Source organism: Schistosoma haematobium, chromosome 3 (genome assembly GCF_000699445.3).
Source record: "Schistosoma haematobium chromosome 3, whole genome shotgun sequence".
In the NCBI taxonomy this organism is placed as follows: Eukaryota; Metazoa; Platyhelminthes; class Trematoda; order Strigeidida; family Schistosomatidae; genus Schistosoma; species Schistosoma haematobium.
Genome location: NC_067198.1, coordinates 454,426 through 479,159, shown reverse-complemented (window position 1 = coordinate 479,159; position 24,734 = coordinate 454,426). Strand labels below are relative to the sequence as shown.

Here is a 24,734-nt window from a genome sequence, read left to right as displayed (position 1 = left end):
AATCAGAAATGAAATGTTTGTCTGAAAATAAAGACTGAGAAGATTGAACTGAAGAGAATGGAAAGTGAAACGGAAAGAAACTAGAATAAAAGCAGAATTGAAAGAATCATGAAGAATGTAAATGACAACTGATGAAAGATGCGCAAATGATGTATTTAATGTATGATTTTCATAATTCACGAAAACACTCTGTAACTGTGCATTAAAAAAATAAATTAGTTCTCTACAACAAGTGTTTGTTCATTACACTACCAGTCACGTAAATTATCCTAACGATAAAGTTTTGAATAATTTCATTATCACCTTGAATGTATCATCTTACTAAGATGTTTATGATTGAGATCATGAACCGATTGATGTTAAACCACCATTGAAGACATAGAAGCGCTGGACGGCCGATTCATCCTACTGTGTGACTCCTCAGCAGTGCGCATCCACGATCCCGCCCGCGGGGTTCAAACCCAGGGTCTTCAGTCATGCGCGCGGACGCCTAACCTACTGGACCACTGGGACGCCATCCAACGGTGCTAATATCTAACCTCAATCAACCCACGAAGTGGTCTAACATCAATCGGTTCATGATCTCAATCAAAAATTTAACAATCTCTACAACCCTCAAACTGATAAGATGTTTATATCATATTTACAACACAATTACATAATCCTATATTCCAGAATGAAAGAAAAAGCACTTCTCTTTTTCGAGTATACATTGAGAGTATTTCAAGAAGATATATTTATTAGTTGAATTCATGAGTCAATTAAAGCTAGAAAACCATGGAAAAACCGTTTCGTCCCAGTATGGGACTTTATAGCAGTGCGCATTCACTATCCCACCCCGTGACATTCGAACCCGGGACCTATCAGTCTCGAGAGCGAACCCTTAACCTCTATATCACTGAAATTGCCGACATCCAGTGGTGTTAATCTCTAACTTTAACTAATCCATGAAAATACGCCACCATCCTCTACTGTCATCAGTGAGTTACTATCTCACAGCAGACTCGGTTGAACTCCACTGGTCACTGCTTCTCATTAGAACTCCAGGATATACCTCTCGAAGCCAGTCACTGATGAGGGAATGCTAACTAATATCAGAAAGGAGTAGTTATGAATATTATAGTAATTTATTATTCGTGGATGCGCACAGCTGAGGAGTCCCGTGCTAGGACGAAACGGTCGTTCAGTGGTTCCAGATTTTCCATGGTGGTCTAGCTATCCACAATATCCCTCTCTGATTAATACCCTTTTGCCATTATTTAAAATGTTTTCAAGGTCGAAATATTCAGATAGCATGAAGAATAATCAATCGAGATTCTTTTGTAAACCACAGTCTAGATGATGATGTTTCTAGTATCCTCTACTTTATTACATTGAATATGTTGAACTTATTGTTTCTTATATGCTTCCATTTTGTAAGTAGTAAATATTTGACATGAAAACTTAATGAAGCTAATACATTTGAAATATTCTATGCCTCATATATATATAAACTATACTCAAGTTTAATTCTCTCGAATTATTTTCTTGTGGATAACATCCTTTTTTGATATGAAACGATCTCAAAACTTTATTATTTAAACTTATGCAGTTACATAAGAATCTAGTCTTAATTCAATCATGAAGTGAACAATAAATTCAGGGGAAAAAAATCCATTTTATACACCTTTTCCTCAAAAAGGTACATTAGATATTCAACATGGTGACAACTAAGAGTTTTCCTCGTAATCACATGCTTGAATATCAATGAAGGAACGAGTATCACAGATGTGTGTTCGAAAGTTTTACGATCAAAAAAGAAATCAAAATTTAAGGATCACTACATCTTTGTTTGACCCCCCCCCCTCGCCACACTCGGTTAAATTAACTGACTATTTATGCCTAAATTCTGTGAGCTTGACACCGTGAACAAAATAGAAGTTCTTACTGTTAAAGAAGTTCCAAATTGAGATTGAACATTCTTTTACCTGTTTATAGGGTTTAAATAGTTTCCAGACTAACTTTCAGTTAATGATGTTTATTTTATTCCTGACATCTATTCAAATGCGTTAACCAATTACTGTTCCCTTAAGAGCTAATTCACATAATACTTTACACCACATTTTGTATCCGTTGTTGGTATAGCTACCACAATGACGACTACTATGTTAAAAGTATTCTTTCCTCATTTTGTTTAAACTTAACATTTATCATTCATTAGTTCATACAACAACCCCGTTTGGAGGCTTCCCGGGGATACTACCGGTCCCAAGCCCGGATAAAGGTGAAGGATTAATCATGTAGTTAGCGACGCCATCACGTAGAAATCTAACTCACTATAAAACACTAATCAGAAATGCTATTAAGATCTCAGTGAAAATTTGAATCAATTTGAAACATGAAAAATATCTGTTCTACTTTTAACATTAATATTATATCCCGATGAGAATAATGAATGATAACTTTTGGGATCTATTTATAGACCACTCTTATACGTATATGTTTATTGTATGACTATTAAGTAACTAAAGCTATTCATATTCATTATCTTCTTGTCATATGCCCTATTTTGACCTATGAACTATTATTATACGACTTACTATTCTTGAGTTATGCTCTGTCCATCAATTACTATCTTTCACAAGCATAGCTACTTTTGGTTAGATCTTGTACAAACACTATTTCCTACTTCATGATGTAATGTGGTCTGTTTGGCTGGTATAGAAACCCTATGTGTTCGAAATAAATTATTCGTATCTCAGAGGCTGAGACTAATGTTGTGGACTTAGCTGGCTGGGCTAGATGGGAAGTAGGGCAAATAAGGACACTAGGCTGCTCGTACAGGTTTTATTCATCATTGGTCCGGTCGATAATTCACTGTTCTCTAATTGGCGGTATCACTACATTATACATTAACAGCGCACAAAGCACAAGTTATAACAATTAAAAGTACTTACATTTTTGAAAGAATATTACGTCGATTATAATAATAATAATAAGATGAATATGATGATATTTCATAAATAAGATACAATAAGAATAAAAGTTATGAATGAATGATCCAATCGATTCATTGAAATCATTCAATGATCTAATTGGATCCATTGGATAAAACAAAGTTCATCTTGGATCATTTATAATCAATGAAATAGAAATGATATGTTTTATATTGTTTATTAAACAATTTTATTGATTTGAAGCAGTTGGTTTAGGTGATAATTCAACACAAACCAATTCATGATTAGTATCATTTATGATTGATCTTGTTATTTGTCTTTTCAATTTCATCTTTAAATCTGTATAAAACTTGATTATACAAACACGAAAATGTCTATTCATACAAGAATAAATGATTGGATTCAATGCAGAATTAATGAAATACATGTAAAATAGTATACGTCTTACTTGAATAGTCCAATGTGGTTTATCTTTTAAAAGAACTACTTGTCTTTTTTGTATTGGCATTGTTGTATAAACAAGATATGGTGTATAAGATATAATGAAATTTGCTGCAACTAATGCTAATGTTTGAGCTGTACGAACATGTGGTTTACGTCTACGTTCTAGATTAGCTGCTGACAATTCAGTTCTTGATAATTGAGGATTATTTATTTCTATAGTACACTGGGTTTTCTTATTGCCAAGTAGCTTTGAACAATGTGACTCTTCATTATCTTTATCAGTATTATTGTCATTGAATAGTTTATCTTTAGGAATTGAACACTGACTAGTTTTAATCAATCCATTGTTATTATCTCTTTCACATAAACACACACAACTTATTCTGTCTAAATTAGATGTGACAAAACTTGTCGATGTTGTCATATCTGTTAGAGGTTGATGAATTCCCAAAGTTTGTTGTTTTAGATATGGCTGAGGTAATGATAAACTAGACAATTGTTCAAAGCAACTCTGTCCATATTGTTGACGGTCCTGAAGTTCCAATTGTTGTCTTTCTTCATCTTCAAAGACACTAGAATTTTGTTTATCTCCTTGTTCATTTTGTAAATTATTTGATTCTTTTAACTGTTTACGAAATGATATCCGTTTTTTAATTGAATTCCATTTGGATTCATTTATATCACCTGAAGAATTCGGTGTAGCATGTATACGTACCCAATTGCCTTTCATTTTTGGATTACCATATTTCTCATACATAAATGATTCATGCCTCCAGACAAATAGAAAGATCAGTGCATATACACCAGCTGTTCCAAGAAATAATACTAAAAATAACAGGAGTACACAAATTTGATGATACCAGTACAACTGATCATTAATGTATGTGTCATCTTTGTCGCATCGTTTTGAAACACGTAATTGATCAAGCCATTCTTCATTTTCCATAGTGGATAATCCATATTTCAATGTATTTAAATCTAATAATTCATCACGTTCTTTAAATAAATCAATTGCACGAACATGTAATCCCATTGGTATAGCACATAATAAACCAATGCAAAATATAATGACTAATGATAATACAATATGTGTACGTTGCATTTGTATACCAGGAATGAAACAGATTAATAAAAATCTTTCCATTGCTATCAACATTAATATACATGCTGAAACAGGTACAACAAATCCTTTCATTGTTAAATGTGCACGACATATCCAATCAGTTGTATCCCCTGTCCAAATATCTAAATATAATGTACATGGAATTACAATAAGACAAATAAATAAATCATTACAAGCCAATAATAGAATAAATAAGCCAGAAATAATACCTTGTTTAACTTGTTTTGTAAATGCCCATACAACAAGACTATTACCTATTGTTCCAATCATAGAAATAATAATAAGTAATATAGTTGAAGTAATAATACTCGGTAAATAAATTTCAACTGGTTCCGTTGTAAAATGTGTTAAAACTTTATTGTTCATAGGAAAAAATAATGAATGATTCACTTGTATCCTTCCTAATGAACTATTATAATTGAACATTGTCTATCTAGATCCTTCCAAAAGAAAATAGATACTTTACATTCATGAAACAATTGAATAGTATTCGTTCATATATATATATATAGATAGATAGATAGAGAGTAATATTATGAAATGACAATGTTCGTTGTAATTCATAATAATCTAAAAGATTTTCTATGTTAAGTGATCTAATTCATTCTTTAATGTAAAAATAAAAAAACAAAAACAAAAAAAATTCTTCGATTTCTTCTATGGTAACCATTATTTTTTTTCACCGATCATTTCAGTAAATAAATATCTAGAAATTTGATTGGTTATTTGTTACGATTAATTTGATTGGTTAAAATAAATCATGAAAGGGGGGTCAATTTAAATTATTCGAATTATTAACTATTATTATTATTATTATTATTATTATTATTATTATTATAAGCTTTATTCAACATTATATTTTTGGTACAACATAGAATTCTCAGCATAAAGTATTTCAACAAGTTTCCTTTTCTTATACCTTGATCGATTGTGACGATAAATTTTGAATGATGACCAGTTAGATGTTAGAAGTTCGGTAATCCATATTTGATTACTGTTCATTTGTTTCAATGCATATTGCCAGCAACCATGATGTCGCTGATTGTACCTTTTGTATCCCGTATAGCGAAAGGTTGTAAACTTTTCATAAACGCGCCTGAATAGGTTGTGCGCACAATAGACATAGTGATGTGCTAAAACAAACAACAAAACAGATAACCTGATGAAATATCTAGATCGGAGGAACAGGTAGCCCAGATATTCAAGCAGGCCGCCGGTTGATTATTATTACTATTATTATTATTATTATTATTATTATTATTATATGATCAGTGAAGTGAAACATGATCTGGAATTGATTTTTGATTGATTTTTTTCATGGCATATTATTATGATTTTTATTTATTTACCTAATTGATAAAGTTGACCTTTGTTTTGATTATTCGAGATGAAAATACCAGTACTACTATTATTATTATTATTATTATTATTACTTATATTAAGTAGATAGGATAAACTGATTTATTTGTTGTTATTTATCTTCAGGATCCAGGTAAAATAATGTTAGAAATTTTTTATAACATTTTTATTGTTATATAGTAATAAACACTTGTTTTCTATACATATTTCAAGTGAAATGTTTATTAAGCATTTCATATTGTAAATCTTGTTTTGTTAAATGGAATAATAATAATCCCTCTCTCTCTCTCTCTCTTTTTCCCTCTCTTCCTATATACATGAATGTAACCATGTTTAAGTTTGTTGGTCTACCGTCAAAGCAATACATTTATTAGAATGGATCAATAACACTTATAGAATAATGATGTGTATATTATTCTCAGATTGGTTTATATTATTTTAATCGAAAACAAAATAATGAAAAAAATTTGTCTAGAAATCCATATGGTATATAGATTGAATTCCTATTGAATATTGTAAATCATTTTGTAGATATTTTTGATTTTGTACTGTTGAAACTCTGTCTAGAGCTGCTCTGTGACTAAATGCCAGTACCAAGTCTGGATGAAGGAGGAGGGTAAGGCATAGGGTTAGCGACTCCATCTCGTAGAAAACTAACTCTTTAAAAAAATGTCAAACGCTATACTGATGATTCATCGATGTGATAGTGTTGTTGATCGTTTATCTTATAAAGTTAGACGAAGAAAAGCAATACTATGGATATTTAGGCTCATTGATTATTGTAACATAATATACGTATGTATATTTATATATGATAATGTTTGAACGGACAACCAATTTATAAAGGATGGTAAAAATTCTACATATCAATTATAGGAAGTGTTAAAATATTCATAATCCTCCAACTACCCAACACTAAACATACGGCAATCTTACATAAGTTACCAGACAATGATAAAGGTAGAAAAATGAAATACCAATTCACAATAATAACAATGAATGGGGATAAATGTTCTCTGTCATTCCATTCAACACATGAATGTGTTTATTTCTACAAGAATAACTAATGTTATTCAATCATCACATCCCTGTTGACTATTCGCAGAATGATATTCATGGAGAATATTTGTAATTAGTTGCCAAGTAGCCAACTAATTTGAACATAAAATCTATTTAAAGCTAAAAATAAACAACTTGGATTCAGTAAGAAATGCCTAGATACACAACTCCACAATACCATAATGCTTGTTTATGCTTATTAACTGACATTAACTGAAGAGAAGGAACCAGTTAATAGCATATGTAAGTAAATAGTGAAACAATATAATTTACAGAACATAAATAAGCGAGTAGCTGTTTTGTTCTCATATTGAGACTCCTTCACAGTGTACACCCAAGATTGTATCAAAGACCGAATAGAAGACTTTCAACTTCAACAAGGAGTGATGGTATCTAAACTGTTATATGTCTAAACTTATCTAAGTTTTGCACGAAGTTAATTTGTAAAATATGGGTTTGGTAACGAATAACAAACTAGAGAATTTACTCAATTAACAATTGTCAATAAATATATATCACAAGCTTATTAATGTTTTCTGTTCTATATGTGAATAGTCTTCACTAGAAGCTGTCATCTGTTGGGGAGCCGTAAAAACTTGAGTATCACTGCTTTTATCTTGATTTTCTTGTGAAAATCTACGCATCAATCATAAAGGATTAACAGATTTCTGAATAATTCATTAAAGACAATAACTTCAACAAGTACGATTCGAACCAATGGCTTGAATTCATTACAAAAATATCGTAAAAATATAAAGACCACTGGTTTCTTTTAATATTGTGATTTATGGACATGTTAGATAATCTCAAACGAACACAAAGTAGGTAATAAATGCTCCATTTTCATTTTATTTTATTCAAAGGCATCAAATAAATATGCGCTACATAAATCATTAGATTTATGTGAAGGCTGGGAAACTGCCCGGGTGCCCAAACAGAAACAGGTGGTTTTCTTAGGTGGCTACACCTGAAGCCTTCGACTTAAAGGTCTAATCCACAAGGCAATGGAGCAATGTCAGGAGATGCAGTCCCATGTTAGCCGGTGACCAACGATTGGTTCATACGTCATTTGTTCCCTCAAGATCCTAGATCACATGTGCACGATCGGTTTGGAATTAGGATTTCGAACTCCCCTAGATGGACTCTCGGTGTTCATTAACCCGGTCAAAATGTCGTACATTCACTTTTCATCCTCCTAATTTCGTAAACAACACCCTTCGTGAGAGAAAGCAGTGAGTATGACTTCTTTCTCAGTGCTTGTATGCTCGTGGCCACGTGAGAGCACTTGAAGAGGGAGAACTAACTCTCCGTTTCCTCCACTGTAACACAGCATTTAGCAGTAGTTAACTTTTTTCAAGTTATTCCATTTAAACACAACATTATTATTCAGAAATATTTTTGCCGACAGTTAAAATAAAGAAAAATTCTGAACTGAAAAACATTGAAAACAAAAAGTTTCTTTTTTCCTTCTTCTTATTTTGAATAAATGAGAAACCGAAAACAAAGTTGTCAACAATTTCCAAGTGTCATCAACATTTTACAATGTAACATTCTTTTTTTTTGTTTTTTTTTCAAAAAAGAAAAAAAATTATTTGATATCCACTCGGATATTCACCAGGGGAAAGGATAATGTGGGCGGAAAATATTCAACATTTTTATTCTTATCTTTTTTTTAATTTTTTCTTTATGCGATTTCTTTGATTTTCACTTTAGAAATAACGAAACAAAAACTGTTGTTTACTCAAAACTAGACGAAATGATATGAATAATGGACATTTCTACAGCTTGTTTCAATCTATCTATGGTGGTACAGTTTTTGTGGATTGGTTGAATTCAGACAATAACACCGTTGGATGTTGGCTCAGTGATCTAGAGATTAAGTACTTGCGTGCAAAACCGAAGGCCTTGGGTTTGAATCCCAAAGGCGAGATCGTAGGTGCGCACTGCTGAGGAGTTTTATATTATGACGAAACAGCCACCCAGTGCTTTTACGTTTCTCGTGGTGGTCTAGCTTCAATTGACTCATGAATTCAACTATTCAATTGCTGCAATTTCCGCAAACCCCCTTTCTTAGATTTCTTATATGATGGTAAACATTAAACACCAACTGATACACTAACATACACATAAACATTCTCTATAGTTTTTTTTTTTCGGTTTTATCAGCCCACACTGATGACGAAAATTACTATAATTACTATTACTGTTACTATGGATTATATAATCACTTTATGCAAAAGTTAGAAGAAAGAAATAATTACCCAGTTAAAACATTTTATCTGAGATACAATTTTGATTAGTCCTTCTTTTGAGATAATTGGGAATTCTGAATAATTATTCACAATGAATCAAAACTGAAAACCATAATATTAGAATGAAAATTGTATTGACAATAAGAATATTTGGTCGAAAAGTTACTGTAGTGATGAACCACACCTAATCTAATCTAATAATCTGTTGAGTCGGCTTTTGGAGAACTTCAATGGAACCTCCAGAGGCCCAAAAGGAGCCGAAGAGTCCTAGTTAATCAGAGCATGATGGAGCATTCTAGAATTCCAACGTGGCGTGCTACTATTGGTTAGTAGCATAATATGTCGTTAACGGATTGGCCAAAATATGTTGATTTAACAAACGCTAACATCTATAACTACTCATGTTTTCTGTACAAAAACGAACCTTGGAGTAAAGTATTTCTCTCATACTTTGGGTCTTCTCTCTGGTATTCAGATAGCTGTGTAGTTCTAGCTTGCGGGGTTCCAGAATAGCTTAGGAACCGAATAGAGCGTTCAATTCGCAAGACTTAAAATAATCCTAAGTCTGACTTCTCAACTTAAATCTTCATCCTAACACAACTTCTAATCCTTAAGACTAACTAAATCTAATGTCTTTTAAGGTTTTTATGTGATTCATTATTAATTTATATCACATGAATTTTTATTAGCTAGCTGTGGATTCCTGAGATCATTTCAGAACACCTGAAGGTTATCAGTATAGTAGACGTTTGCTTTTGTGATAAATTGGTACACCAGTTCCTTGATCAGTGCATTTTAAACAGATTAAAACAGATTAAGACTTAAACAGGATAATGAATGAGAGAAATTTATTCAAAGCAGGTACAATAGTAAGTAAGAAATAGTCAAACATTAACGTTTTTAAAACTGATGCTTGAGAGTTTTATTTATCTAGTAACTAAGTTATTCTGAGAAATACTTTTGTTTAAGCCTGGATTATACATTTAAGTATCCACTTGTTCTGAATACTTCAATCAATGATTATGGTATCAAATATTGTGTGAAATCGCCTATAAACTATACACCGATATTGCTCAAATAAGCATTCAAATTCACAATATCCCATCTCTTCTTCATATTGATCATCAACCCCCATTCCAAAGATGTTTTCAATAGGTATTCTATGCAAATTCTGATTTTCCTTAATAAAAATTTGTACTCAATCAAAATGATAAAGAAAACAAACCAGATGTAGATGAACTATGTTTAGTAAACAAAAATCTCATCCTTTCGATACTTAATAAGTAATGATCATCCTAATTCATTATTGTAATGAAGAGACATTTTACCATGTATTAGATTAATCTTTAAAGTGGTCCTTTAAAACTATGACCTTATCATATGGGATAATGAAAGTAAGAAAGGCTAATCTTTCCTAAAAATTACAGTAAATAAACATAAATAACTTCATTAAACTCAAGAAAGTATGAATAGTTATCATTTCCATGCATATACCTATCAAACCGGAAATACATTGGTAGAACATAGAGGACAGCTTAATCTATATTCAATAAATGATGCGTATTTTAAATGTCTCTTTTATAATAAGTAGATATTATCAAGCTTTTCAAGATGATTAATAAGTAGTCAAACTCTATACTTCTCAAATATGCTAAAGTTATCATTACCAAGCTCCTAAAGACACTAATTTCGTGGATTGGTTGATGTTAGACACTATCACCATTGGATGCCGGCTCAGTGTTCCAGTTGGTTAAGCGTTAAGCGCGAGACCGAAGGCTCTGGGTTCAAATCTCGCGAGCGGGATCGTGGATTCGCACTACTGAGGAGTCCCACAATAGGACGAAACGGTCGTCCAGTGCTTCCAGGTTTCCAAAAGGTGGTGGTCTAACATCACTCGGTTCATGATCTCAATCAAAAACTAATTTATGTGTTCAAATCGCGAGACTATTACTGATGGACGACGTTTAAACGAATTTTAAATGACCTTGAGAGATATTAATCAATCAGAAAACACTTGATATAGAGTAAAAGTATATTATACAAAGCCAAAGAATTAAATTGGATACATTTCTTTTACATGGTTCAAAAACTTGTCAGGATTAGAAAGACGTTCAGATGTTCTAAAATCGTAATGCATACGATAGAGGAACTTATCCATATGGCTCCATATTAGCCGACTGCTGGAGCCGTGATAAGCTCACAAAAACTCTTTCAGCTTCGACCACATAGTTTCAATATTGTTTGCGTACTCTTGTTGTCGGGTCCATAAAATACCGCTTGTGAATAACGACACGATGCGCATTACCAAGTCTACGTAGGCATCTGTACGCTCTCTCCAAATCATCCGTGTATGCTGTAGTATCCGGCTACAGCCTGTGTTATTGGTGCTTCTTCTTCCAACACATATTACATCGAAAGACAACATCATCATGATAGTCTGCACAAGGTCCACAAGTCACTTGATTACCACAATAAAAAATAAACGAACTTCTTAGTAGCCCGAAGTTGTCTGTAAAATCAACTGTGAACCGATCGTATAGGTACTGAAATTGGCGCCGTGACCTTATGATTGGCACGTCCATATTTAACCTTGTGGACGGATTGTATGCAGTAGTTAAATGAGAATCTGACAAGAGTAAGTAAACATCAATAGTTGTATTTCATCTAATCCTCATTTATGATCAATTAAACTTGTGATAATTAAACTTGAATGGATCAGTCTATATTTATTGAACTCAATGATCCTTCAATATATTACGTAATATATCATGTATACCTGGTTTAACACAAATCGAACTGATTACTTATAACGGTTGTTCATGAAATAGTAATCGATATCAAGCTGTTTGATATTCAGTTCTAACTTAATTTTATCAATAAAGTTTTCAATGTGGTTGCTAGATTAGGTGAGAATATATATGAGCCTGCATTCTAAATCAAATCTATCTTGATATGAAATCACTTAATATTATAGTGAAACCGTTTACTTAGTTAACAAAATCTGATCAACTCTAATAACTAAATAACATTTCATTTGAGCGGAAGTTTAGACATAATCCGTATAGCTGAGTAGTAAAGTCTGTGATTGTGGACTGTGGAGATTCATGTGTGCGAAGAAATATAATATTACTGAACCTTTTTTGATGGATTTTTGTCTCCTGAGCTGGATGGTTTGGTCGTGGAGCTTTCATCGTTCTTCTGAAAGACATCATTGACACAAACTTCAGATAGAAGTGTATAAACATCATACTTAAACTTGCTAACCAAATCAAAAAGTAAGTTCAGAGTTTGTTTTCTGCTGTATCCAATCACCTCCGACATCAACACTTAACCGTTATTTGAATAAATGACACTAGCTATCTTAAATTAAGTTTAAATAAGATGATCAATGTAATTTCATTGATCCTGCGACAAAATTCAATGATAAACACAGTCCAAGACATGTGCAGGTCACCAACGTAAATGATCTATGTCGAATGATTGGGAGGCTGATCGAGTCAGACGGGAATGATGTGATCAACAGCTAACATCGAAGTCACACCTCTCGCTTAACACCTAACATGGATTATCCATTTGTGGTATCAAGCTACTATGGATGCTTTGAAAACTGTACAACAAAAAAGACATTATTACAGAAATATATCAGTTTAAGTAAGTATAAACGAAAGTGTGACTACCACCACATGGGCCAATCCATGGCGTACGATTAACTGATGTGAGTTAGTTGTCATTGACCTAAACGAGAATCAATCATCTGTTTGATATTCAGTAACCCAACTGACGGATGATTTGACTAGGGCTCAGTGACATCTTACAGGCTCTACACATGTATGACAACTAAAAATTTATATAAATGGGTAAATGATCCAACGTAATCATTTTAAACGTATACAGACTCTTATTATAAAGCGAAATACTGTTAAACAATAATGTCAATCATTCAATTAAACTATGAGCCATTGAAAAACCAGCAAAATGTCCAGTGTTGTATCATAAATAAATCAATTTAAGAAAATTCACCTTCGACTTTCACGATTTTTTCCTTAATAATGTATAGTGGTGAAAGTTAAAACAAACACACATAAATCACCGTAGCTACTTGTCTAACCGATAGACGAATTACAATTTAAGTAATCTAGATTCCCTTGATACTGTTTACTTGAATCTTTCCATTGATGTTTAGGACTGCGATTGATCAGTCTCTTGTTGATATATGTGCATACTGTGAGTATTGCCATGATATTTTCATAATCCACATGCATTCTAAGTAAAAATGGATGGTAGCTAGCAGTGAAATCCAGAACGCGCGTTTCGTTCTATTTGTAACTCATTAGTTGAATGTGCCTATTGGATGTACTCAGTAGCAAAGTGAATAATGTGATGCCGTTTGAAGTGAACAGTACTGAGTTTATGTCTCAGAGTGGGCAATAAACTCAGGATGCAAGTACATCCAGCTGACAAGTTCTGGATTCCACTACTAACCACTATCCATCTTTGCTTAATGAATCCCAATTCTATAGTTGTTCTAAGGACTTGTGCAGAGTTAGCATTTATTTTTTTTTTACTGTTTTTCACTTAACTCTTTAAGTAGAATAAGATAAATTGAGAAAAAGTCAATGTGAAATGAAAGTTTATTCCAATAAAACGTCTGATAATTTCATTTCACATAAGACTAATGATCATAACTTAAACAAAACAAATAGCATCTGTAAAACGTATTATCATTAGTATTTTATGAATTAAGTTAATTCAAATAAATAAAACAAACTTTATATGAATAAAGTAAACAGGCAAGTAAAAGCTTCTTCTAAGATCATTTTGGAAGATGTCTATTGTAAGAGCTTCTGAAAGCATTAGACAGTTGTTCAACCACTAGTTGTGTTAGTTAACTGAGCCACGTTATCATTCATGCTACAGATTGATATGAAACAGTTGTCTAGTTGGTTCTATTTTTTTTTAAATCTATCTAGAAACTGTCAGTTATCCCATTAAAATAATCTCCATATTCTCTATTCAGTAAATAAACTTAATTTCATTTCAGTCAGTCAGTAACAACGTAGAACTTCGTACAGACGTACATCAGTTCGAGTTGCCACATCACATTAGCACAGAGATGTAGTGGTCGATTCAAATCCCGTAGTGCTAGATGTAGTAAAATTATAAGCTGTAATCAGAGGAATTAGGGTTTGAAGATGTTATTCAAGGAGTATAATCCAGTGAAATAAATTTGGAAAGAGAAAAAAGAAAGGGACATGAAGAATTCAGAAGATTAGAATTTAAGAGAACACAAAGAGTGGATGCACCTGCGCCATTGCTAACGATTTTGAGCCATGCCATTCGAGATCTCTAACCAGTTAATCAGCGTCAACACTGACAGCTGGATAACCAACTGGCTATGTTCCTACCTCTCTGGAAGGGAACAGTACACTGTGTTTGGAGGAAAGAGTTCAGAGTCTCTACTGTCTCATGAAGGTGTACCACAAGGAGCTGTTCGTTCACCTCTTCTTTTCTGTTTTTTCTGGATGACCTGCCATCTTCCACAGAAAACACTTTTGTGAAGTATGCGGATGATCTCACTGTATGTATGTCTATATCTTCCTCTTTACATCCCATAGAAATGAATGAGTTTTTGTCTCGTATTGATTGTTGGTCTGTTGGTAATGGTCTCATACTTAATCCGTCTAAATATCAAGCTGTTAACTTTAGCATGAGACGTGAACGGAATATAAACACTATTTTGAGATCCCATAGTGCTTGTACCATCGGAGACTCTTTGATAAACTCAGTGTCGAAGGTCAATTATCTTGGTGTCACCTTTTCCTCTGATCTGTCTTGGTCTTCCCACGTTTTATCGTTATCGAAGAAGATTTTCCGTCTGACCTACTACATAAAGAGATTGCATGCTCTTGGAATTACTCGTCATTTACTCTTACAATTTGTCAATTCTTGCATATTACCTATTATTCTTTACTGTTCTCCATTATTCTTTCCCGGGCTTTTGAGAAAAGACTTTGCTGTATTGCGAAGAGTGCTGAAGGCAGTTAGCAAGATGTGTGGTGAATCTTTCGAGGTCATAATTAATATGGTTGTGGATAGACATTTAAAATCATGCAAACTCCTGGCAGGTGTCATTTTATCAGATACTAACCATCCCGTTCACTCTTATCTTTCTCCTTGTATATCTTCTGGTAGAACGAGACAAAATTACATTAAAATCCATGCACGCAAGCAAAAGTATAAAACGTCTATAATACCTTATCTAGCAAATATACTCTGTGACGAACAGGTTGTTAGAATTAACCTAGTCAATAACCTGCATTCTTAACATGTCTTTAATTTTAAAAAGTTTGTACAGTTTTTTTTTGTTTTTATTTTATTTTATTTTTTTAAAAAAACCTTTTTTTATTTCATTTTGTATTTGCTACTGCCTTTTTGTTCGTTGTTCAGTAAGTAACTTGTTGAAATACCCTGTGCTGAGAATTCTATATTGTACCAAAAAAGATAATATTGAATAAAGCCATTAATAATAATAATAATAATAATAATAATAATAAAGGAATATTTTATCAAGAAGAATTAATGACTTCAATTCATGTCTTTATTGAATAGACTTTATATAATCCTTTGTAAATATTAACTTTTTCTTTTCATCTACCCAGCTAGTTAACTATCTACACAGTAGGAATTCTTTTTTTCTTCTTAATATTATGATCCATTATGTCAATCAGTCTATATCGTCTAAACAAGATTCTTTTAAAACCATATCCTATGCTTTTCTTCTTTATTTTAATATAAGAAAAAAGTTTTATACATAAACAATACAAGATTAATATGAGTTTGTCTGTCAGTAAACAACAACGTAGAGCTTCGTATGTGCATCCATCAGTTCAAGTTGCCATACCATATTGGCACAGTGATACAATCGTCGATTCAAATCCCATAGTGGTAGAGGTAGTAAGAGTATAAGCAGTAATCGGAAACATTAGGATTTAGAAATATTATTCAAGGAGTATAATCTAGTGAAATAAATTTGGAAAGAGAAAAAAGGGATACGAAGAATTCAGAAGATTAGAATTCGGGAGAACACAAACAGTGGATGCACCCGTGCACACTATTGCAAACGATTTTGAATCATATCAATCAAGGTCTTTAACCATCGGTTGCTATCATCTCGCGGATCTCAACCAGGTAGTCTACACCTACCAACATGACTCAGTCCACTTGCCAGTGACTTCATGGGTTTGTGCCATATTTTGGTCTTTTCTTCCAATCTACTCCTATACAACAAAACATCGCACATCGAGGCAGTCGGTGGTTGGACATACGTAACACGTGTCCCAGCCATCTCAACTGATGAAGTTTCACTACTTCATCAATTTCATTTACAGAATATAAATAGTCTGCTTTGAAAAGGATTTAGCCATTTATAAGTGAATGAAAAGTTTTGCACTACAATTCAATCAGTAAGAAACGACATGTTCATTGTTATGTTCTTTTACTTTTAAGAATTCCTTACTGTCTACCAGAGTCAACTGACTTGATAAATACGTACGAAGAACCACGTACACAATTCTAATTAATACATCTAATTATATTATCTCATTATTTCTTACTGAAACTAAATACCCATAATGTGAGGACGACTTATGAGTAAACTTTAGGAAGCTCTAAGAAGTTCAGAAAGAGCTGAAGATATTCCGTTCAATCATCTTTTGGAAGAATATTCCAGAATCTCTACATGTATCTTCCCTATTGATTAAATGCTAATAACCCAATGTATGCGGATTGGAGAATTACAATGATGATTTCTTTTTTACTAAAAACTATAAATACCTCACAGTTCTGTACCATCAATGACACTTTTTAGGAATAGCATTCCTTTCACTTGTCTTCTGTCTTCTCTTTTACGACTTCGGACTCTAGCATTCGATCGCTCAATCTATACGCGGTATATTAAGAATCTAAGCTCTAGATATAACAGATAATCACATCAACAAATGATTATCTACCATCATTGAAGTTTTCGCAACACTACAGCAGCTTCAGTAATCTAGACACTGCTTTATTTCCTAAAACAACGAGTCTTGGATCTGTATTATAAAGAGACAATTAATGACTATTTTCGAAATCACCGAACAGTGCTATAGATACTTGTATACAGATTGATAAATTAATGATATTCGATATAACTAAATAGTTTAACAATTCTAATGATTACCATTTGGATTGTTTCAAAGCTTATTCCGTCCTCTAAAAAATCCATCAACTGAACAATCCGATAAAAGTACTAATCAAGTCTGCATTTTACTTCATCTGCTTTCTGTCATTACATGATGTCATGTATACTAGATATATTCAACAGAATAAACTTGAATAAACTAATCACCCTATCAGATTTTTCTTATTTTTCAAGACCATTATACTAATATATATGGATCACCATGGATCGACGTCGAAAACCAAGAAGCATTGGACTTTTATTTCCAATTGATTGATCACTAATTTGTGGGTGATCAATGTCATGTATGTCAAGTCCTTCTTAGTGTAAATCGAATCCTATCGATCAAGTTGCAATATGAACACCAGTCTTGGTGACTTGATATTGCGTGCACTATGTTGAGATAAGATGGTGATTGGAGGTAGTCAACAGGAAACCCTGTACCCGGTTTTCGTGCTATTTGACACTTTAGAAAGGTCTACCTCTAATCTTGAGGGAACTGATGCTTCCTAACGGATTCTATTTTGTGTAACCCGGCTTCACAGTCAGAGATGTTATCGCTAGGTAATCCTTTTTATCTTGAGACTCTATAATACCATTCAAAGTTCATGTGTTCTATATACTGGCTTAGTATGACAAACGTTATTAAAATTTATATGAAGTTGAAAAAGCTACAATAATGTTATAAATAACACTAATTCAACTAGTTACAGAAAACCGTAGAACTTAAATTCAATTATTTCGTAGATAAACAGTAAAACATTAATTAACGGTAATTGAAAGTGAAATGTTGGTAAACTCAATTGACTATAAAATAATGACTTAGAAATGATCGAATATGGCATTTTATATGCATAATTCCATAGTTTGGATTATCCTATAAGTTAGTGGCTATCTGGATTCAGTAACTAAATGGATAACATGATTGCGTTTGTAACAAACGGTACTAAGCTTTAGTCCGGGAGTAAATACCGAATCTAGGATGCAAGTTTGTTCAGCTGACGAGTCTAAACAGGGCGAGACATATATCATGGATTCCACTACTAGTTACATTCCATCTATTCTATAGTTTACATGTATATTCAAATATAGTTCTTTAAATGTATTCCAATGCAAATGATAGTAGTGAACGAGAACACTAATGGGGCAGCCAATTGTATTTAAATACAAAATTACAGAACGTTCTAGCAAAATCTGAGGACTGTACAGTGAATACATCATTTGCAAAATATCAATCAATCGTCTAAGACTTTATTGTTCTTTCGTTTCCACACTAATCATTCTCTGTTCTTGTTCTCTTTCCTTCGATCTTTTTAACTTTCTGCCTCCAGGCATTTCATTTTCAATTGATGATACATACTACTTATATCTGTTGACTTCAGTAGCATACACCACAACTTTACAATTCACATTGATCTAATGTGTGGATTTAATTGAAATCAAGAAATTGAAATTACTATAATATCCACAAAATACATCTGATATTAATCAACATATGCTCACTAGTGACTGGCTTCACGAGGTATATCCTAGAGTTCTAGTGAGAAGTAGTGACCAGTGGAGTTCAACCAGGTCTGTTGTGAGATAGTAACTCACTGAAGACAATGGTGGATGTGTCGCTCAATTCCGTGGATTAGTTGAAGTTAGACTGTTGTGACGGGTGACTGCAGGTTATGCTAGGTAGAGTTTATATCGACCGCTTCTGTGACAGTGACACGTAAGGATGACCTAGTACCCTGATTGGCCCTGCTCCGCTGTCTGTCCTAGCCAGTTGAGTCCAGAACACGAGTCACAGCCTCTGAGTTATGAATCACTATATTTCAAACATACTTTGTTTATATACCAATCAAGCATACCACATCGTACCATAAAATAGAAAACAACATTTTGTACAATATCCAACATGTGAACAGATATCGACCAATAGGAAATGTCCATTTAAAGTCCAAGGACACCATTGGACTTAACATGATAATTATTGGTCTATTCCTCCGCATCCACAACATAGACATTAACACCATTGGATGCCGGCTCAATGGTCTAGTGGTTAAGTGGTCGCGCGCGAAACCAGTAGGTCATGGGTTCAAATCCCGTGAAGAGTCCCACAATAGGACGAAACGGCTGTCCAGTGCTTCCAGGTTTTCCATGGTGGTCTAGCTTCAACTGACTCATGATCTTAAGCATTAAAATTACTATATTACCCACAAAACCTATCGGATATAAATCAAGAAAAGTTTAACAATAGATTGATATCAGAATAAAAACTTTCATATAACTGATTTCATTGACAAATTCATTTAATTTTAAAATTCTCTCATCAATTACAAACAGCCTTAAGTTACAAATGGTGTTAATACAGTTTTACACCAGTTGTTATGGAAACTGCTGAGATTCATATTTCAAAAGGGATAGAAAATTATAAGAACACATGCCAAATACAAAAAAGAAATGATGGTTATGGGATTAATTATGATTTGTTATTTCCATTGTAAATCCAATGGTTTTATGTTCAATATTGATTTAGCGAAAGATTTAAGATGTGCATAGAATTGCAAATATTAAAATGTATCACTGATATACCTTTTTTCAAGTGTTTACTTTATGACTTTACATTCCATTTTCTCTTCAGTTTTGCTGTAGATAGATCAGCTAAGATATAATCTTTGATCTTTCTCATTTCCTTTGGCCTTAAGGATTCCAAGTGATGAAGGCTTGACTTGTGACGCAGTTGAGTGTGTTCCTCAAGTATGTCCTATCTAATTCCAGATATTCTTCCTAATTTCTTCCTCCTCTGAAATCTGGCTTGTTAAGGTATTCACTGATAAATGTTTCCATATTATTAATAATACTACTGAAAATAATAGTTATTACTATGGATAAAACCAAACAACACTATTGAAATGATTCAAATATTGATCTAGTTATAAGTAAACAAAAGTGATATAACTACCTTTAATAAACCTCAGGTTATTTAGTAAGTCCAAAATGTTTGAAGATAAGTCAATCAACCAACGCAAAAAATTTACTGTCCCCCAAAAACTTACATTTTATTTTTGACATTTATCTCATCTAAAGCAGTTTTTAAATAAAACACAATAGTTATCAGTCTAAGATAGCAGAGATTGTTGAGTTGCATTGAAATCATGAATCGATCAGTGTTAGACTGCCGCTGCAAGCATGAAAGCGCTGAACATCCGTTTCGTCCTTACATGGGATTTCTCAAGATTATGGATCCACAATCTCTCATGATGGAGTCGAACACAAGACCTTCAGTCTCACATGCGAACGTCTAATCACTCGGCGGAGTACTGGATGCGCACTGCTGAGGAGTCCCATGATAAGATGAAATGGCGGTTTACTGACTCTGGGTTTCAGTGATGGTCTAACACTGATCGGTTTATGATTTCAATGAAACAAGAAGTAGTCTCCAACATAAGAATAGATGGAGACTTTTCACTCGTCTTGCTTTATCATTGTTGCAAAAAACGACTATAATAGATGGAGATTTACAGCTCAAATGGACGCCTTCAGTTACTTCATGTTGTCCAGAATGCCTATGAAAACCCCTCAATCAAATCACTTAGCTTAAAGTGTACATAACACGGTCAAAAGATTAATAGAAGTTTAGACATAAATGATTTGCCTTACAATAACGAGTTGTGATAGTAAAAACATCATCCGTCTATTTTTATAATGCTTCTGACTTACTGGGAATATCGGAGCTATCCACATAGGATGCACATATGTCAAATAATACTGATCAATGTTAGTCCTAAACATCAACGAGAAGATTCAAACAACCAATAAAATAGAATTGAAGTTCACCCCATTGCACAAGTAAGTGGCTATCTGAACACAGTAGCCATGAGGATAACATCATGTCGTTTGAAGCAGAATGTACTGTATTGGAATCTCGGAGAGAGAACAAACTCCGGGATATAGGGACACCCAGCTTAAGAGTCTAAAATAAGACATAACCGATCACGTCCTCAGTTCTACTGATAGTCGTCATCCATCTCTTCTTTTAACCATAACATTTTTATGCTACTTATTAAGCACTGAGTAGTACAATGCAAGATAACATTAACGTGGACAGAGTAGATGGTCAGCGGTTTGTTTTTCACACACACACAGGCGACTAAATTACTGAACAAAAATGTAAATGAGCCGACGTAAACTGGAGAGTGTGTTTTCTCGCATGCTACCAAGTTCATATACAATATTTTTAACTTTTTTTAAAGTTTACAGTTTTAGAATGCATGCACTATTATTTCGATGTTGAATGAACAGTCCCATTAAATTAACAGACTAAATCTTGTGAAGAAATGTTTTCCTTTCCCAGAATTTCTCATCAGATACTCTTATTCAAGTTCAGATTGGTTGACGAATAGACAATTTTGTTATTCCTGGAAGATATTTGGTTGAAGCTAGTCAGCTGGAAATCAAATACATAGGTTTCCTTCTCTCCGACACACGACAATAAGGTGAACCTGCGATCCTGACTGGAATAATTCCGCCTTTAATAGTTGAACTCATATCCGAAATGTTACCACCAGGTTATTAGTGGTTATGAGATGGGAAAGCTGTTAGGTTTAACCCAACCATCATTGCGAAGAAATTTGAATAATTCCAACGTTTCGTCCATAGATCATATCTGGACCTCTTCGGAGTGATAATCAAAATCAAATCGAAATTTCAATAAAGTCTATATGATTTTACTTATGTATATATCAATTTAATAATTGAATTCATTAGTCGACTGAAACTAGACAACCATGAAAAACCTGGAAGTACTGAACGATCGTCTCATCCCAGTATGGGATTCCACAGCAGTGCTCACCCACGGTCCTGGCTCGCGAGATTCGAACCCAAGACCTATCAGTCCTGCGCGTGAACACTTAACCTCTAGACCACTGAGCCGGTATCCAATGGTGTTAATGTCTAACTTCAAACAATCTACGAAGTTGCGTCACCGTTCACCAGGTTTTCCATGGTGGTCTAGCTTTAATTGACTCATAAATTCAATTATTAAATTACTACAATCTCCACAAAACCCATCTGATTATATATCCTGTATACCGAAAAGTACATGCATTACTCAGCCTATAATATTAAATATAAGCATTATTAAATTATTAACATTGCTATTATCGTTATCATTGTTATTATAACTAATATACCGTAGATTGCTTGGAAGAGTTCGATTAAAGATTAAACATGCATGACATTATTAACTACTCATGTAATAATTCAGTGTAAACATTTTTATCTTACAGGAGGTCAGTTTCACCCCAAATAGTTCAGCGGTAATGTATCAGTTTGTGACGTTGGATGATGCAGTGTAGCAAAAAATTATTGATTATTTGGTAAAATATGATTATCATACGTTCAATACTTCACTTGCAAAACGTCCATCAATTGTTTCAGACTTCAATGTCCCTTCATTTCTATGCCAATCACTTTCTGTTTCAGTTCTCTTCTATTCGATCTTCTCAAACTTCTACTGACAGGTATTCCATTTTCGATTGGTGTTACACACTACTTATGTCAACATAAGTAGCACACACCACACTATATAAGCTATGGAGGTTGCAAAGATGACTAAATAAGTGGCATAGATTCCACTGTCTGATGCAGACGTAAAAACAAGTGTTGGCAAAGCTAGGATCTCGCTCCTACGATTGAAGAACATATGGAACTTTAAAAAACAACGTGAAGACGGTTCTACTGGATGGAGCTGAAACTTCGAAAACCACTACAATCATCATCAAGAAGGCACAAGTATTGATAAACAGTTGTTTACACAAAATACTCATTGTCCGTTGACCGGATAAAATCAACAACAGACTACTGTGGGAGAAAACAAACCAGATTCTAACTGAATAGGAAATTAGGAAAAGGCTATGGAAACGGATAGGACATACATTATGGAAACCATCAAACTGCATCACGAACCAAGTGCTAACTTGGAATCCTGAATGAAAATAAAATAGTGGACAGTCAAAGAACACATTACATCAGAAAATAGAATCAGATATGAAAAGAATGAATGACAACTGTAAACAGCTGGAAAGGATTGCCCAGAACAAAATGGGATAGAAAGTGCTAGTGGGAGACCTATGCTCCTTCACGAGAAGTAACAGGCGTAAGTAAGCTCAACTTGATTCAAAGCACTACATCGTACAATGATCATTGAATGTCACTAGTAACGACTGTCTCATTTCTTACATAGTTGAAATCTGTCAAATACTTCACTGAATACTGTCCTACAGATTGAACAAAACTTCATCAAATCCTTTACATCAACAATTCGCTGATCAGTATCAGAAGGGGTTTTGTGGAGATTGTAGTAATTTCAACAGTGCTTCCAGTGCTTCCAGATTTTCCATGGTGGTCTAGCTTCAATTGGCTCATGATTTCAACTGTTGAAATTCGATGATTATTTCATGAAATCAGTTAATAATCTATCATTTAAATAAGATGATGTCATTAATTTGATTAATAAATTATGATAAGAATTAACTTCGTCATTTGACAACAATCAAATTCTCATTTTTTTATTTTTGCTTTTCCGATTATCATCAATCAACTCAACTAGTCAATATTCACATGAATTACAAATGAAATTTGATTTTTCTAGTTTTCCTAATGTGACGCAATAAACATAATATCGATAATGATGTAATCATTTCAATTCACATGTATATCATGTATTTAACAATTAATCGTAATCAGTTTAGGGGTTGTGAAGATTGTTAAGTTTTTGTTTGAGATCATGAACTGATTGATGTTAGACCACCGCCTTTTGGAAACCTGGAAGCACTGGACGGCCGTTTCGTCCTATTGTGGGACTCCTCAGCAGTGCGAATCCACGATCCTGCCACCTCGCTGGATTCGAATCCTGAAGCTTAACGCTTAACGCTTAACCAACTGGACCACTGAGCTGGCATTCAATGGTATTCATGTCTAAACTCAACCAATCCACGAAATTGCGCGACCATCTTCCATTGTACTGGGGTAGACACCTGTTTCTACCCGACATGGATTAGCACCAATGGTCACGGATATAATTATAATCTTTTTTTGTAGTTGAATTCATGAGTTAATTGAAGCTAGACCACCATAGAAATCCTGAAAACGGCCGTTTCGTCCTAGTGTGAGACTCGTCAGTAGTGCGCATTCACGATCCCTTACCGAGGGATTTGAAATCAGGACATATCGATATCGCAAGTGAACGCTTGACCTCTAGACCATTAATGATAATCATTTTTTCATTTCTATAGGTATTCATTAGCGATATTATTTTGTGATAAGAAATAATTATCAAATAATATCCTTAAACA

The 24,734-nt window shown here is 33.5% G+C and overlaps 1 protein-coding gene across 1 annotated transcript in view; it reads right to left on the bottom strand.

Moving 5' to 3' along the window:
• Positions 1 to 4,988, bottom strand: part of MS3_00004752 (uncharacterized protein) — a 34,639-nt gene extending 29,651 nt beyond the window's left edge. Inside the window, exon 1 of the mRNA XM_051212715.1 lies at positions 2,937 to 4,988. Within this exon, the coding sequence (XP_051068613.1) occupies positions 3,166 to 4,929 (1,764 nt within the window). The 5' untranslated portion in view covers positions 4,930 to 4,988 and the 3' untranslated portion in view covers positions 2,937 to 3,165. The remainder of the gene's footprint in view (positions 1 to 2,936) is intronic.
• Between the last annotated feature and the right edge of the window lie 19,746 nt (positions 4,989 to 24,734).